This window comes from Xenopus laevis, chromosome 1L, assembly GCF_017654675.1.
Source record: "Xenopus laevis strain J_2021 chromosome 1L, Xenopus_laevis_v10.1, whole genome shotgun sequence".
NCBI classification, from domain to species: domain Eukaryota; kingdom Metazoa; phylum Chordata; class Amphibia; order Anura; family Pipidae; genus Xenopus; species Xenopus laevis.
Genome location: NC_054371.1, coordinates 204,141,966 through 204,159,409, shown reverse-complemented (window position 1 = coordinate 204,159,409; position 17,444 = coordinate 204,141,966). Strand labels below are relative to the sequence as shown.

The following is a 17,444-nucleotide window of genomic DNA, read 5'->3' as shown; positions in this document are numbered from 1 at the left end:
TGTGCCCTCCCATGGTTGCACACTATGTGGGCGCTTACTCTGCATACCCCTAGTTCCGGCCCTGACCATTGCATTTGCGACCGACTCTCTCTCTCACCACTGGGCCCTTGTGAAGGGGATTGGAGGAAGGGATGGTGTCGTTGAATTGCAACTTAAATGCTGTGATTAAAGAAATGTACTGTAGCTACACCACTGGCTAAGTGTCACTTCACTTTAAACATGGTATCACCTAGGAGATCTACCTCAAATCTATCAATCCTTGTTGGACCTAAGCGCTGCTCTTGCTAAGCTATCCTGTCTGTTTTACTCCACTGGGGTCTACTATGAGCAGTAACTGTCACTAACTAAAGCCTCGTTCATGGGGTCCTTGCTCACTTACTACACTAATGGGTTGGTTCCCTCAGTGAACAACTTCTTTACTGGGGTCTTTTGGTCTTCCAGACTCCCTTACAGTATCCACCCCTGCTAAAAGGGGGAGTCCAAAGAGGCACATGTGCCCTCATTTCTGTTATATTTGTAATGGGCAGGAATTTGTCATAACACCCCTGGACTAATTGGTGGTAATAGAAACTGGGACTTCCTGAGTGAGTAGGAGAGTTAACCCCATTGGTTCCCTCCATACATGTGGGGCATTTGATATTTAAAGATGTGTAAGTCAGACAAATTTGCCCATTAATCTATTTCTGCCTCAGATTGATTCTTGTAAGCAAATTGGACTTTGCTGCAAATAATTAGAACAAGGAATGTTAGGAAGTTATAGGGGTTAATGGATTCTCTGCAGTGAAATATCCAGATATTAGAAGTAACAAAGGAGCTCCATAAGTACCAAAGGCTGAGAACTTTCATACAGGAACCAGTACTCCAGGTTGACTTTTAATACCTGCATCGTTTAAAGTAGGTGTGAACAAAAGTATTAATACACCATTTAAGTTTACTTACATTTCATTTTTTTTTACAAAGTACATTATTGCCGGCCGGCCCTCTCAACTACCTCCCCCAATGTGCATGAGGACAAGCGCAATGGCGTCATAGCGACTACCTTCCATAGGGGACAATACTGAGTTGGGCTTGTTGATGCTGCTCTGTCTATCCAGAGCCTGGCCCAGTGAACTAAGTTGGGGTGTAGGGATTTCTATTTAGAAGCAGACTTCAATTGAAATTAACACTTGAACCCCCTTCTGTCCAACCTGAGCATCCAACCTGAGCATGTATCTGCTGGCTTAGACGACCCTGGCAAACAGGTAGTAGTATCAGTTTCCCTTCAGAGAATGGCAGAATAGAAATATTAAAAAAGAAAGAAATCAACAGCCAATTGTCCTACTAAATTCTCCCTCTAAGGCAAATATTAACATGTGGGGGCAAATTCATCAAGGGTCGAATATCGAGGGTTAATTAACCCTCGATATTCGACTGGGAATGAAAATCCTTCGACTTCGAATATCGAAGTCGAAGGATTTTGCGCAAATACTTCGATCGAACGATCGAAGGAATAATCGTTCGAACGAACGATTCAAAGGATTTTAATCCAACGATCGAAGGATTATCCTTCGGCCAAAAAAACTTAGTCATAGGCTAACATTGGGTTCGGTAGCTTTTAGGTGGCGAACTAGGTCAAAGTTTTTTCTTAAAGAGACAGTACTTCGACTATCGAATAGTCGAATGATTTTTAGTTCAAATCCTTCGATTCGAAGACTAAGTCGTAGTCGAAGGTCGAAGTAGCCCATTCGATGGTCGAAGTAGCCAAAAAAACACTTCGAAATTCGAAGTATTTTTTCTTCTATTCCTTCACTCGAAGTTAATGAACCAATGGGGACCTTCTTTGCATGAATTGCATTAGACACAATGAAGTCACTAACATTATTCTTCTATTTTGTTGCTTAAAACTCATCTTGGGGACAATAAGTATTTATCATTTCCATATATTATAAGTGACACCTTAAACCAGAGGAGGGTCTCCGGAAGCACAGGAGTAAATGAATCTCAGAGAAAATGAAATCTGATGTAATAGTAACACAACACATAGCCGGCACATCTCACAACAGGAAGCAATAGCTTTGAATAACACTTTTCTTTCCTGTTTCCACATAACTGAACTTTCTTAGTCATTTTTACATCACCCACTGAACCGTTTAAAGACCTTCCCACTGCACTTTACTTTCAATATCACAACTCATGTTCAGACAACTGGGATCAGGCAGTGGGCTCAGTTGTGTCCCTTCAGGGTGGTTTCAAACAAGACCCTCTATGGCAGTGATCCCCTACCAATGGCTCATGAGCAATGTTTCTTACCAACCCCTTGGATGTTGCTCTCAGTGGCCTCAAAGCAGCTGCTTATTTTTGAATTTCAGGATCGGAGGCAAGTTTTAGTTGCATAGAAACCAGATTTTTGGCCAAACAGCACCTCTGGTAGCCTGCCAGTCCACATAGGGGCTACCAAATGGCCAATCAAAACACTTATTTATTTTTGAGTTATTTAGCTTTTTATTCAGCAGCTCTCCAGTTTGCAAATTCGACAATCTTGTTGCTAGGGCCCAAATAACCCTAGCAACCATGCATTGATTTGATTGGGAGACTGGAATGTGAAAAGAAAAGGCACTGAATAGAAAGATGAGTAATAAAAAGCAGCAATAAGGATACATTAGTAGCCTTACAGAGCATTTGTTTTTAGATGGGGTCAGTGAGTCCCAATTGAGAGCTGGAAGGAGTCAGAAGAAGAAGAAGGCAAATAATTCAAAAACTATAAGAAATGAAGGCTAAATGAAAAGTTGCTTAGAATTGGCTATACTATAACATACTAAAACTTAACATAAAGGTGAACCACCCCTATAAAGAGACACTGACACATTCCTATAAAAATTCACAATTATTTTGGACATGAAAATCAGTATAGACAAAAGTCCCCCAAAGCCACCCCAACCCAGCTCCTCTCAAATATGACAGAGAGCACAGCAGGGGTACTACTTTCCTATTCTGGGTTTGTGGTGGAGTCCTTCCGTAGGTTAATTACAAATGAAAGCAGTATTCCAGCCTATGGAGGGGCCACACTGCCTCCAGCCCAGCATGATGGACCCAACTGCAAAGAATCCTTGGGTGAGTACCACTCAGCTGGGGGTGGCTTTGGGGACTTTTGGCTAGCTTGATTTTCATTCCAAAACTCTTTAGTAATACTGATACGTTCCTATTAGTGATGTGCAAGTAGATGCATTTACGACCCACACCCCTGACCCTAACCTGATGCTGTGTAACACCACAACCGACCCGGCCTGCTGCCGACTACCTCTTTATAAATCCATGGGGCAGATTTACTAAAGAGCGAAGTGGCTAACGCTAGTGACTTTAAGCCAGCGTTGCCCCCGCAGGGACATCGACAATTTACTAACAGGTGCAGGCGCCAATTCGCTAGCGAATGGGACCGTCGCTAGCGGTCATTCACACTCTATTGCCAGGCGACTGGCGAACGTTACTCCACAAATTCAGTAAGATGCGGATTTTACTTAACGTTACCTCTTTTGCCATAGTTGCCTTCGCCAGCTCAGACCAAGCAAAGTGCAATAAAGCAGCTAATCTTCCTCAATCTTCTGTCACTTACATCATATCCTGTGAGCCGAAAATGCATCAAAGTTCAAAAAACGCTGGTGACTTTTCTGAAGCGGAATTGCCTGCAAAAGTCCCGACTTAAACTGTTTTTGCCTGACAAACTTTTTTTGCGACAACAATTATAATAAAGACGTCCATACAACTTTAAATTACCCGCCGTATGCAAATTGACCTAAGCACAAGATCACTAGCGAATTTTTGCTAGGCAGAAATGAACACTAGCGCATCTTTAGGGCTCTTACTCATGAGCGGTTTTACCTGCGCTCCCCTGCGTTCCGTTTTTCGGCGTTCAGCCGCAGGGGAGCGCAGGAATAGACGCATTTCATTATTTAAAATGGGGCTGTACTCATACAGGCGCGTGTAGGCGCCGAACGCAGGAAAAATGCAGCATGTTGCGTCTCAACCTGCGTTCGGCGACTACATGCGCCTGTGTGAGTACAGCCCCATTTGAAATAATGAAATGCGTCTATTCCTGCGCTCCCCTGGGGCTGAACGCCGAAAAACGGAACGCAGGGGAGCGCAGGTAAAAACGCTCATGAGTAAGAGCCCTTACTATGAATTGCTCGCACTATAATTAGTAGCAGCAGGACTGAATAGTTTGTGCAGGTATCGGCCCAGAACCTGTCCAACTGGCTGTGATTTAATATGAGAAGGCAGAAGAGTCCCAGAGCAGCCTGGGAGACTCCACAAGGAGACTGAGTGTAGTTGGGAAGGCCCAAAGTCAATGGTCCACAGCCTGAGCAACCTCCCAGCTAGCCACAGCAGCCATTGGTGAGAAGTTACTGTAGCCCCCACTAAAGGACTGGACATATTGGAGAATACAGCCCCTGTTTTTTTTTATGGCACAGCTGAAGGAAAATAATGGATTAGTTGATGAGACATTCGCACACATTCCCCCTGCACTAATATGTGACTTTCACTTACCTGAAAATTCTTCAACTTCACACGTTGTGACATTGATCTGCCCTGTACCATGAAATCATAATTAGCTATGAAGCACAACATCCAAATGCCAAACATATTGTTCTTATCATTGTATTGTTTTTATATTTTCAATATACAGTACAGATTTATCAAAAGTAAATTCATCCTAGCCCACTTTCAAGAGGATGGTATTATTTATTCATGTTCTTTCATGTGTATAGCTGGACAGGTATGGGACCTGTTATCCAGAATAATGGCATACCTTAAGTCTACTTAGAAAACATTTAAACATGAAATAAACCCAATAAAGCTGGTTTGTCTCCAAATTTAGATTAATGATATCTTAGTTGGGATAAAGTACAAAGTACTGTTTTATGTTATTACAGAGAAAAGGGAAATCTGAATTATTTTATTAAAATGGAGTCTATGGGAGACTGTGTTCCTGTAGTTCAGAGCTTTCTGGATAACAGGTTTCTGGATAACTGATCCCATACTTTTTAATTTGTTGCAAAAAAAAGGACTGCATTTTGTGTGAAAGTGAAAGAAAAACACAATAGAAAATAAAGAATTGTTAGCGCATTTTCTGCAAATCATGGACTAAACTAATTAGCCCCTTGTTATAAGAGCAAGTACTCAGCAGACTTGTCAGCAGGTGGTCACACAGACAAGACTGGGCTGCAAATGGCTATTGAGAGTTTCCATCCTGCTTAAAGGAACAGTAACACCAAAAATTGAAAGTGTTTTAAAGTAAATAAATAAGATGTATTGTTGCCCTGTATTAGTAAAACTGATGTATTTGCTTCAGAAAACTACTATAGTTTATATAAACAAGCTGTTGTGTAGCCATGGGGGCAGTCATTCAGTTTAAAAATGAGAAAAGGCACAGGTTAAATGGTAGATAACTACCATGGCTAATAAAGCAAATAAAGTTCTGTCTTGCATAAAAAAGGGCATTGACTCAAGGGATGAGACTAAAGGTGGCCATAGACTCAAAGATCCGCTCGTTTGGCGACATCGCCAAACGAGCGGATCTTTCCCCGATATGCCACTGACGGCATGGCTATATCGGGGGTAATTCGAACGTTTGGCCATATGGCCGAACGATCGAATTACGATGCGCCAAGGGGCTCCGGCCGGTCCGTCGGTTAAAAATCAAACCTTCCCGATTGATATTGTGGCCAGATATCGATCGGGAAGACCCGTCGGAAGCCCCCATACACGGGCAGATAAGCTGTCTAATCGGTCCAAACTACCGATCTCGTCAGCTTTATCTGCCCGTGTATGGCCACCTTAAGTGCAACTAAACTTGTTAGAGGGATGGAAGACTTAAATTATGAGGGTAGACTGTCAAAGATTGGTTTGTTTTCTCTGGAAAAAGGCGCTTGCGAGGGGACATGATTACACTTTACAAGTACATTAGAGGACATTATAGACAAATAGCAGGGGACCTTTTTACCCATAAAGTGGATCACCGTACCAGAGGCCTCCCCTTTAGACTAGAAGAAAAGAACTTTCATTTGAAGCAACGTAGGGGGTTCTTCACAGTCAGGACAGTGAGGTTGTGGAATGCACTGCCGGGTGATGTTGTGATGCTGATTCAGTTAATGACTTGGCTTGGATGATTTTTTGGACAGACATAATATCAAAGGCTACTGTGACACTAAGCTCTATAGTTAGTATAGATATGGGTGTATAGAATTTATGTGAAGGTATGGAGGGGTGTGTGTATGGATGCTGGGTTTTCATTAGGAGGTGTTGAACTCAATGGACTTTTTTCAACCCAATTTAACTATGTAACTATGTAACTGAAAAGTTCCCAGAGCTTTTCTGTTATCTGTTATGTAAACCTGAGCCTTTTCTCCTTTGAATAGTTGCCCAATGGCTACACAGTAGCTTATCTATACAAACTATAGTAGTCTTTCTGAAACCAACAAAAAATGTTTTACCAATGTTTTGCCAGCGCAGGGAAACAGTACTTTATAAATGAATTACTTTAAACTTTCATTTTTTGGTGTTACTGTTCCTTTAAATAAAAAAAATAATATTGAACCAACTTACAAAGCAACGATTGGTTGGCTGCTTTAGTTGTTGTAGGGCAGCATGTGGTGATAAAATATATCAGTGATTTAGGGGGTTATTTACCAAGCCTCATAAAATCTGGTTGGGCTTTATAGGGCAAAAACTTGAATTTTTTTTTGAGATTTATTATAACCCGATGCTACAAAAAAGCCTCAATCTGAAAATCCGCCATCTCAGACCTGTCGAGTACAAGTCAATGGGAGATGTCCCTATCCCATTTGGAAGATTTCATGGTCTGCGCTGGATTTAGCCCGATAATCCGATAAATTCGGAGTTTTCGATTAAAAATCCATTATTTGGATGATTGCAGAGGAAGAAAAATGAAGAACATACCTGGTAAAGATATACAATCTTTAAGTTTACACATTAGTCCTGTGAAAACAAAACAATTGGAAGTGTTATGCATTACTCTGCCGTATAATAAATATTACAGGGTCAAAATAATTATTCAATAATTGGATTAGCAATAAAAGGTAAATGGCTTTTAAAGGACCATAAAATGATAACAGTTCTGTTTGAGTGAAAGATTGAGACTGAGGTTTTCATTCTATACTTCGTGGATGACATTTGACTCCTGTTTATCTTTCTGTGAAAGAATAAAAGCTATTGTATCCTACAGAGCTGATGTGCTGTATATCCCATGCCCTAAATCCCAATGTCCACCTGAATGGCTACATTGCAGTGTATTTATATAAACCCTAACAATGCTTCTGAATCAAATACACAGTTTTTTTAATTTTAGTACAGGTATGGGACCTGTTATCCAGAATGCTTGGGACCTGGGGTTTTCTGGATAACAGATCTTTCCATAATCTGGATCTTCATACCTTAAGTCTACTAGAAAATCATGTAAACATTAAATAAACCCAATAGGTTGGTTTTGCCTCCAATAAGGATTAATTATATCTTAGTTGGGATCACGTACAATGTACTGTTTTATTATTACAGAGAAAAAGGAAATCATTTTTACAAATGTGGATTATTTGTATAAAACAGAGTCTGTGGGAGACCGGCTTTCTGTATTTTACAACTGGGGGTACTTTATTTATTATAATACACAAATTTCAGTGAGTCATGTGACAGAAATGACATCAGAACTCACCGTTTATAACTAATGACATCAGAACTCACCGTTTATAAGGATATCATTTACAAGATATTCATGGCTTTTGTGTATTATGTATATATATTTAGTATCATTGCCTCCGGAGTCATCTCAAACTTATTGAGTAAACTAAGCAATCAATGAAAAAGTTTCATACGTTTCATATCTTTTCACCAAATATATAACAGGTCTCCTATATCTTTGCCATATCTCCAACAGTGATTTGGAGTACCCTGGTAAATTCCTATATTTTTGAAGGGGTAAGACACCAAGGGGCAGATGTATCATGGGTCGAATATCGAGGGTTAATTAACCCTCGATATTCGACTGCCGAATTAAAATCTTTCGACTTCGAATATCGAAGTCGAAGGATCTTGCACAATTCCTTCGATTGAACGATTGAAGGAATAATCGTTCGATCGATTAAACGATTAAACGATTCGAAGGTCGTAGTCGAAGGTCGAAGTAGTATTTTCCTCTATGCCTTCACTCGAGCTTAGTGAATGGGCCCCCAACTGTATAATATTTTATAATGTGCATTGGTGTTGGCGTTATGTATTTGGTGTATTTTGGAGTCCTGAGGCAAGTACACCGTTTCTACTAGTGAAGGGAAGCAGAACGTTACATTTGAATACATACAATACCTTTTAAAGGGGACCGTCACCCCAAAAATTTATTAAAAATCCGATTTTATCAGATTAGTCAAGGAAAATGAACTTTAATTACACTATATAAATTATTTTAATCTTGTTGCCTTCAGTCTGGGATTTCGAAATTATAGCAGGCAGCAGCCATTTTGTGGACACTGTTATTAAGACAAGCCTTGCATCATCTCAGAATCTTGTTTGTGCACCAGAATGGGGGACCTGATGTCCATCCCCATGCGCTGGCTACACAGTTATATGGTAAAGAGAACTGAGGGAATGTGTGGAGAACAGTGACATCTAAGAAGCGCTGAATTGAAAGTGAAAGTAATTGTCTGCCCCGCCTCTATGCCACAGGCATAGAGGAGGGGCAGACAATATTTGATTGACAGCTGAGATTTTTAAATGAGTTTACGACAGCTATGAATGCTTAAATAAAAAATAGAAATTGGATTTCATATTTAATTTGAAAAGGACTTTTATTATACAGATTTTTGTGTCTGGGTGACAGGTCCACTTTAATTGTTTGCCGTTAGTGGTCATTTAACCATAAACACTGCATTACAAACTTGTGAGAGCAAAAGCAAAGCATGGTGAAAGTTTTCTTTTTCATATTTGAACTGTGGTAATTGTGGAGCTGCACAGGGGAGGAACTGGTACGGTAGTTACTACTAGTGGAAACCAATGTGGGTTTTTAGGTTTCAGGATACTGTAAACATTGGTGTGATTACAGGAAAGTATTGGCTCAGAAATAGCTACAATGCCGGAGGGGATTTAAATAATCAACTGGAATTTAAAGTTTATAAACTGTTAGGGCTAGGATGTCAGTGAAGCTGGGCTTTATATTTTCAGTCTATAGTGGTCTTTTATGGATGCACCTGTCAGTGTGGGTGGTCTATATTGGATGCAATGGAGAGCCCATACTAGTGCAATTCATAAAGATACCTGTGTCCAAACAGCACTTTCAGATGGTTGCCTATTTATCCATCCTGCCTTTTCTGATGAATACTGTTCAACTGCAACTATTGGCATAAGGGAACCATGAAGCTGATTTCTCTGTGCAGTGGGAGAATATAAAATTCACACAGTTGTACTCATTGTTGTCTCAACCCGAGACCAACCTGGCCAACCATGCTGATCTATATCCCTGTGCCCACATTACCCCATCTCTGATGACACCATAGGTGGCAGGGAGAGCTCAAGTATATATGTAAGTGATACAACATCAGTAGTGGGGCTGAGACAGGGCAGAGAAGTTGGGGAGGCACTGGGTTGGCATTGAATATGGCCAGTCAGTTGTCTGCGACCTGCATTTATGTAGGGTAGATGTGTAGGGTTTTTGTTATTAAGGGTTTGTTTCTCCTTTAACAGCATTGGATGTGCCATTGGTGTTTTGTTCCTGGATACTATTTTTTTTGGTATCAGGTGCCTGATACCAAACAGGTATCACTGAAAGCAGCACTCCATCCCTGTATTGCATTTACACAACAACAACTGTAACCTGAGAAAATATTGTACATTTCCTCTAAAAATGTATGTATTGCGACTTGCAGAAACGTAACTGGAAAAATAGTGTTACAGTTACAAAAAAATTAGATTTATGAACAGTCCCTGTAAAGCTCTGTGTGTCTCAGAACTAAAATTAAAGGGATACTATCATGGTAATTTTTTTTTTCAAAAGAAATCGGTTAATAGTGCTACTCCAGCAGAATTCTGCACTGAAATCCATTTCTCAAAAGAGCAAACAGATTTTTTATATTCAATTTTGAAATCTGACATGGGGCTAGACATTTTGTCAATTTCCCAGCTGCCCCAAGTCATGTGACTTGTGCTCTGCTAAACTTCAATCACTCTTTACTGCAAGTTGGAGTGATATCCCCCCTTCCCCCCCCCAGCAGGAACAATGGGAAGGTAACCAGATAGCAGCTCCCTAACACAAGATAACAGCTGCCTGGTAGATCTAAGAACAGCACTCAATAGTAAAAACCCATGTCCCACTGAGAGACATTCAGTTACATTGAGAAGGAAAAACAGCAGCCTGCCAGAAAGCATTTCTCTCCTTAAGTGCAGGCACAAGTCACATGACCAGGGGCAGCTGGGAAATTGACAAAATGTCTAGCCCCATGTCAGATTTCAAAATTGAATATAAAAAAATCTGTTTGCTCTCTTGAGAAATGGATTTCAGTGCAGAATTCTGCTGGAGTAGCACTATTAACTGATTTTTCCGATGACAGGATCCCTTTAAGGATAATAACTATAATAGAATTGACCTGCTAAATGCTGTCTATATGTGAAAGAGTGAACTTTTCAAACTGCAAGTTGGGAGTTTAGGAGGAGCATTCAAAATAGTGTACGATGGAGCACACAGTAGGCAGACTGTGCTGCAATAAATTTTATTCGGATCACAACATGTTTCGGATCTGCATGGATTCTTTTTTAAAGAACAAGGAAAGGCAAAAAAATAGAATCCTAATTTTACTTTCTTTAATGAAAAAGAAACCTATCTCCAATATACTATAATTAAAAAATGTGTACCGTTTTTAAAAGAAACCTGACTGTATGCAGTGAAATTCTCCCTTCATTTACTGCTGTGGATAGGAATTGTCAGATGGTCCCTAACTGCTGAGCAGGGAAACAATCATACTTATGAACAGCAGGGGGAGCCCCCGCCTTACTTCCCAGCCATGCAGAACTCAAGCAGTTTTGTTTATGATGATCCCTAAGCAGCCCAGACCACACTGAGCATGTGCACAGTCTTAGTCTTGCAAAGATGTTTAACAAAGTTACAAGATGGTGACCCCCTGTAGCCAACTTTGAAAGAATAAATTATTTGTTTGATTAGGCTTGTGGTGCAGTAAGTTCATGTTTATATTTAGTATACAAAATACAGCATTTCTAGCCTTATTCTATTTTAGACTTTCCTTGTCCTTTAAGTAAAATTTCACTTGAAAAAGGATCCATGCAGATCCGAAACATGTTGTGATCTGAATAAAATTTATTGCAGCAGAGTCTGCCTACTGTGTGCTCCATCCTACACTATTTTGAATGGTTACATGTTGGTCTACTGGTGTGGCCCGATTGGAAAGTAAGCACGCTACACAGATGGAATCCATTGTATTATCCAGTTTAGGAGGAGCAGACTGAAGCTTTTACATGGGCACTTAGTAGAGAGACATGACCAATAATTGAGCATGACATGCACTCTTCCTTTTCTAGAAACATTCTGTAAAAATATTATAATTCAAACATAAATTGATGAACCCTAAGAATGACAGCATCCTACCTTGCTTAAACATTCCAAATGATAAAATGAATCCAATTAACTGCAGCTTATTCCTAAGGGGAAAGGTAATAATTAATAAAGCAATACAAGTAGTAGGCAGTCTCACACATGAAATGTTTATTTGGTGTACAAAACAATTATAGATTTATTACATTTTTTTAAAAAAAAAAGTAATCATACCAAAAGGACAGAGGTACCTCAGTGCTGCTTAGTCCCTGTGCTCCTCCCTCTGAATGCATTTTGGGTCACTGGACGTTGGCAATTGCAAATATTTACATACAAGTACATGTAGGACAAGGTCCAGAAACATACACATAGTGGGAGCACTTACCGACACTGCAGAGTTCCGATGTGCTACACGTTAGCCGCGATCCCATACAGCTGATTGCGATGCAAAATTTAAAATACACGGAGCACCAAAGGAAGCCAGAATCCATCCATTAAAAAAGTAGAAATTTATTGAACATAGTTATTGGACAGCCCCTAATATGTCTGGGCACCCTATGTTTGGATTTTAAATATGTTCAATAAACTTCTACTTTTTTAATGGATGGATTCTGGCTTCCGTTGGTGCTCCGTGTTCTTTAAATTTTACATGCTAACAAGGCATTAGTTAAACAAATTGTTTTGCTTTTTAATAATGCCTGTTCTGTATTTTTTTTAATTAAAAGGGATATAACACTGTTGGCAAAATTAAAATGTGTTTCTTTTAGCCTGAAAACATAAGGAATCAATAACTGTGTCCATTATTACACGACCGCAGCTGCAGCGTTAAATGGGCCCTAGTGAATGAGGTTAGCGTTGGAAAAATACATTTATTTCTGAGTCTGTTATATCCAACTATCTATTTACATATTTTGTGGTACCCGGGGCGATTCTGACCATTTTGCCGCCTGAGGTGGCCTTTATTTTGCCACCCCTCCACACGGTACTCAATTTTCTAAGCCGGAGGGGGTCGTGGGCGGTCCAGTCGCCAGTCGCTAGTGCAGAGACAGCAATTGCGCTCTCTGCACTAGAAGAGCCGAATTTGGCTCTTAGTTACCAGGAGCAGCATTTTTGGCAACCAGGCGGGAGCTGCCGTCTGAAGCGAGTGTCTCATTGGTGGAGCGCCCCTGTGTGGTACCCATGGGCCAATCAGCTTTCTTCAAGTCATGATTTTAGTTTAGCCCTATCTGAAAATGAGTCTGTTGTGTTAAACCACTTTAACATCCAAGCAGTTACCTAAAAAAGTAAATTGAAATACAATACTTGTGCAGAGAGAGAGAGAGAGAATATCAGACTTAGTGACCCGCTGTCAGTCCAACTGTAGGTACTTCAGAAAGTCTGGAAAGTGCAATCCTATTTTATTTCTTTTGGTCCACCTAAATAGAAAATCTCTACTTGGCATGTGTGTAATACACTTTCATATATCTTTATTTGTTCCTCAAGTAAAGCAGGTGTATAAATACACTTTGAAGATCTATGGAATTTGCAAACTAGACAATATCTAATAAAATGAAAGCATGATAGTCTTGCTTCCTGCAGTGAGTCATTATTTGACTGCAATTTGCAAAAATATCTATACTGCATACCAGCCATTTATAGATATATATATATATATATATATATATATATATATATATATATATATATATATATATATATATATATATATATATAAAACTCACTAGGTGATATTTAGGGCTTTTGTAAATATCCATTAGCCAAGAAACTTTAAATCTCAAGGCACCTTACTACTTTAACAGCCCACTGTTTACTGTTTGCTGCTTAATACAACCTTCTGGTGCCATCTAAGCAAAGCTCTAAGAGAAAAAAATATATATAAATGTCATTCTTCTTTGACATGCTTCAGTGTAGACACCCAAGGACATTAGTCAAGGCTTAGCATGAGGGAGGCAGTGATAATTAAATAATAGGCATCCTAGCTCACTAAAGTAAGTTAAAGGGGTTAGATCTTTGAGTTAAATCTTTGAGATACTTTTTATAATGATATAGAGAGTGATATTCTGACACAATTCACAATTGGTTTTAATTTTTTATTATATGTGTTTTTTTTACTTATTTAGCTTTTTATTCAGTAGCTCTTAGGTTTGCAATTTCAGCACTCTGGTTGCTAGGGTCCAAATTACACTAGCAACCATGCATTAATTTGAATGAAAGACTGGAACAGTGTCGGACTGGCCCACAGGGATACCAGGAAAACTCCTGGTGGGCCCAGGTGTCAGTGGGTCCTCCTGCTTCTAAACATTTGGCTTATTTCATGGCCATTCCCTATTTCTATGAGAATAAAGAGGCTTAATAGATGGAATAAGAGATTATAGTATGTAAAGAAAAGAGACTAGGAGAAAAGAGGTTGAGTAAGGGAAAGAAAGAAAATAATACTTAGAGTGGGCCCCTGGTCTAAAGGTTTTTGGGTGGGCCCCGACACTGGACTGGAATATGAATAGGAGAGGAGTAATAAAAAGTAGCAATAACAATAAATGTGTAGCCTTACAAACATTTGTTTTTTAGATGGGGTCAGTGACCCCTATTTGAAAGATGGAAAGAGATGGAAGAAGAAGGCAAATAATTATAAAACTATAAAAAATAAATAATGAAGACCAACTAAAAGTTAACTGAAATGTGAACCATCCCTTTAAAGGGCAGATGCCAAATAAAAATATTTCTGACATTGCAAACTTACAGGCACTTGGTTGGCCTTAGAACAGGGACATGAGTTTAAAAGGGTTGAGGTGACAGTGCCATTTTATAACAGTGATAAAAATGATGCCAGTTTGGAATGTGTTGGATAGTGTGCATTGTGCCCACTGAGAGCAAGCTGGGTTGTATTAAGAATTTCTTTCTGTCACGGACTAAGCTTTTTCACGAGACCAACGTTTAATGTTCTACTAGCAAGTTACATTCATTGTTGATACCAGTATGCAGTAGATGTTTCTCTGTTACACCACTTCTTGAACGCTTTACTGTATTGAAAAACTTTCAATAAAACTTTAAATATTAAAAAAAAAAGAATTTCTTTCTGAAACATCACCTGGATTTTCTCCAAATGTTGGAAACATCTGCAGTTTTTAATAAAGGGTCCCACCTTGATAGGAGGCACACCAGCAGCCATTTTATTGGGTATAACTTTTGACATAAGCACCCCCCAGAGATGGCCCCTCATTCTAATCACCTGGAAGAGCTCTATGACATGGTGATTTTAATTAATTTTTTTTTTTTCTGTTGTGTCCCCATTTTGTTCTTTATGCACTCCTATCAGGGTCAGACTAGGCTGGTGGGACACCTGGAAAAAACCTGGTTGGCATTGCCAACCCAGACCTGCTCCTTGCCAGAAACTCAGAAGGAAGAAAGTAGAAGGTATGCGCAGCAGGGGAGAGTTGTGGTGGTGGGTATGGCCTCTGGTGGAGCTCACCAGGGCCGGAACTAGGGGTAGGCAGAGTAGGTGCCCGTCTAGGGTGCAATCATGGGAGGCACACTTTTTTTTTAAACTCTGGTTTGCTTGTCCTTTAATTGTTTTTCAATTTTTATAAACCACCTGTTCCAACCCTTCTTGCCTGTGATTCATACTGCAGCAGAAGCACACCCCACTTCTTGGTTGCTGCTGGCACAGATACATATTTGGGGGTACTATTGTGGCTTTTCGGCTGCTGCTGGCACAGGTACAGATTGGGGGCTATATGAGGCATAAGCTGCTGCTGGCTCAGGTATATGGGGCAATATGGTGGCTGCTGGCACAGGCACACAGATGTTTGGGGCAATATGATGGATTTTTGGCTCCTGCTGGCATAGGTACAAATTAGGGGCAATATGAAGGATTTTTTTGGCTGCCGCTGGCATAAGTACAGATTGGGGGTAACAATATGATGGATGTTTTGGTTTATGCTGGCACAGGTACAAATTGGGGGCAATCTGAGGGATTGACTGCCGTTGGCACAGGTACAAATGGGGGCATATGATAGGTGCTGGCACAGGAACGGGGCAATATGAATGGTAAGGTGGGAAATGGTAATACAGGACTGCGTGGGGCACTGATTGATGCCCTTGCCTAGGGTGCCAATATACCTTGGCCCGGTCCTGGAGCTCAAAACTGGAGCTGGGGGCCCTGAGGGTGTGGGGGCCCCTGATGTGGCAGCCCTGGTGGCCACGGACACCCCAGTCCAACTCTGCTTCCCATGGCTGTTTGTCCGAGGCGGCACATCATGTTAGGAATGATGGGAGGTCATGCAGTCAGAATGCTCTTGGAGAAGGCTACACATGAAGAACATGTACAAAATATGCAGCTGGTAGTTTTCCTTTATACTCCTGTATTTGTCTTTGTAGAATTCTGTTAATCATCATCCCCATAGATACAGTGCAGTGTACCAGATGAACCCGAGCAGTAACCGAGAGGAACTAGTGGCAATGAGCAAAAGACACAGAATTGGGGCTCATTTAATTGCAGTATTTAGATCCAGTTCCATCCTATGCACTGGATCTAACAGCTCCCCACCACCCCATCAGCTCCACCGCCGGATTTGTGTTTTCAAATGAGCCCCAATGTCAGACGTAGGGTCAATCAACAGTGGAGTAAATAAAGAGGAAGTAGTTCCTTCCTCTAAAGCCTCTCTAGTCAAAGAAAATTTGCATCTCCTGCAAACTATCAGCAGCACATGCATGTGAGTGGGCGAGGAGGGGGCGGTGGATAGGTAGCAGGTAGGTAGGTTCTTTTTTCCCCTGGGGGGTGGTGGCCGCACAGTGTTTTTACACCTCTGACAACAATTTTTACACCTCTCACAACATGAGTAAAAGTGAGATGTAATAAGAGTTAAAAAAATAAAATTCACTAAATTGTAAATTGCACAAGTGCCGTTACTTGCTTAGTAAATCCTTCCCAAAATCAGTGGCAGGGCAGTGAAATGCAGTTACAGTAGAACTGCCATATTTGGGAATATAAGGACAAAACTGCGGTGTAAAATCATGGAAATGCATTAAAAATTGGTGTGACCACCAACAAAAAAAATCCAGTGTAGTATGCACCAAAACCTAAAATCGGGGTAGGTAGAATTGATGATACACTGCATTTGGATGACTGTATTTGGATGACATTTAAAAAAAGGTGTTTTTTTCTGGATTTACAGGAAACATAAATATTGATTCAGATAATCCAAGCCTTAATCACTTTAATTCTCCCACTAGCAGTAGGGATGGGCGTTACTGAGTAAACACTATAGAAGCAACTGCCTAGACTGGAAGGACCATCCACCCTTCCCTCTATATACACTAAACCACAGGAAATCTCATGGTGATACTGGGTCCCTAAACAGAGAATAAATGGCCAATTTCTACAACAGCACCCCACACTTACCTGCTTATTATACAGCTATTCATGTCTGTGCAGATGAAGAGCACGGGGGGTTCTCTCTGTGCCTGGGAGTTAGAGAAGCCTGGGAGTTAGAGAAGTAGTAGCACAGGCACAAGTGTAGCACAGAACTTCTTCTCTCGAGCTCTTCTACTTTCCTGTTTCATTTGTATATGGGAAGCCTGACTACGTACTTATGATTCATAAGCCACTTCTGGACATGTCAGATTTCACAGATGATTTTGTGAAACTCACACCTCTACAACACACTCAAGGCTCCCGCCCTGATGATAATGATCATTGCTAGCACCCAGTTCCTGATACACAGCTTTGCAGATAATGCTTTGCCCCCCCTATCTGATATACCAGTATTAACTACATACCATAAATACCATAAACTTCCTTACTACTGAGTCAGGATACGGCTACAGAAAACAGGATACACGAGACAATGCAAGTCTGTAAAAGAAAAAC

The 17,444-nt window shown here is 40.4% G+C and overlaps 1 protein-coding gene across 1 annotated transcript in view; it reads right to left on the bottom strand.

The window, feature by feature from the left end:
• Window positions 1-17,239, bottom strand: part of LOC121395519 (interleukin-31 receptor subunit alpha-like) — a 48,353-nt gene extending 31,114 nt beyond the window's left edge. Inside the window, exons 1-4 of the mRNA XM_041569105.1 lie at window positions 16,977-17,239; window positions 11,633-11,685; window positions 6,934-6,972; window positions 4,522-4,563 (exon numbers count right to left, since the gene is read on the bottom strand). Coding sequence (XP_041425039.1) covers window positions 4,522-4,563; window positions 6,934-6,972; window positions 11,633-11,685; window positions 16,977-16,999 — 157 coding nt within the window. The 5' untranslated portion in view covers window positions 17,000-17,239. The remainder of the gene's footprint in view (window positions 1-4,521; window positions 4,564-6,933; window positions 6,973-11,632; window positions 11,686-16,976) is intronic.
• Between the last annotated feature and the right edge of the window lie 205 nt (window positions 17,240-17,444).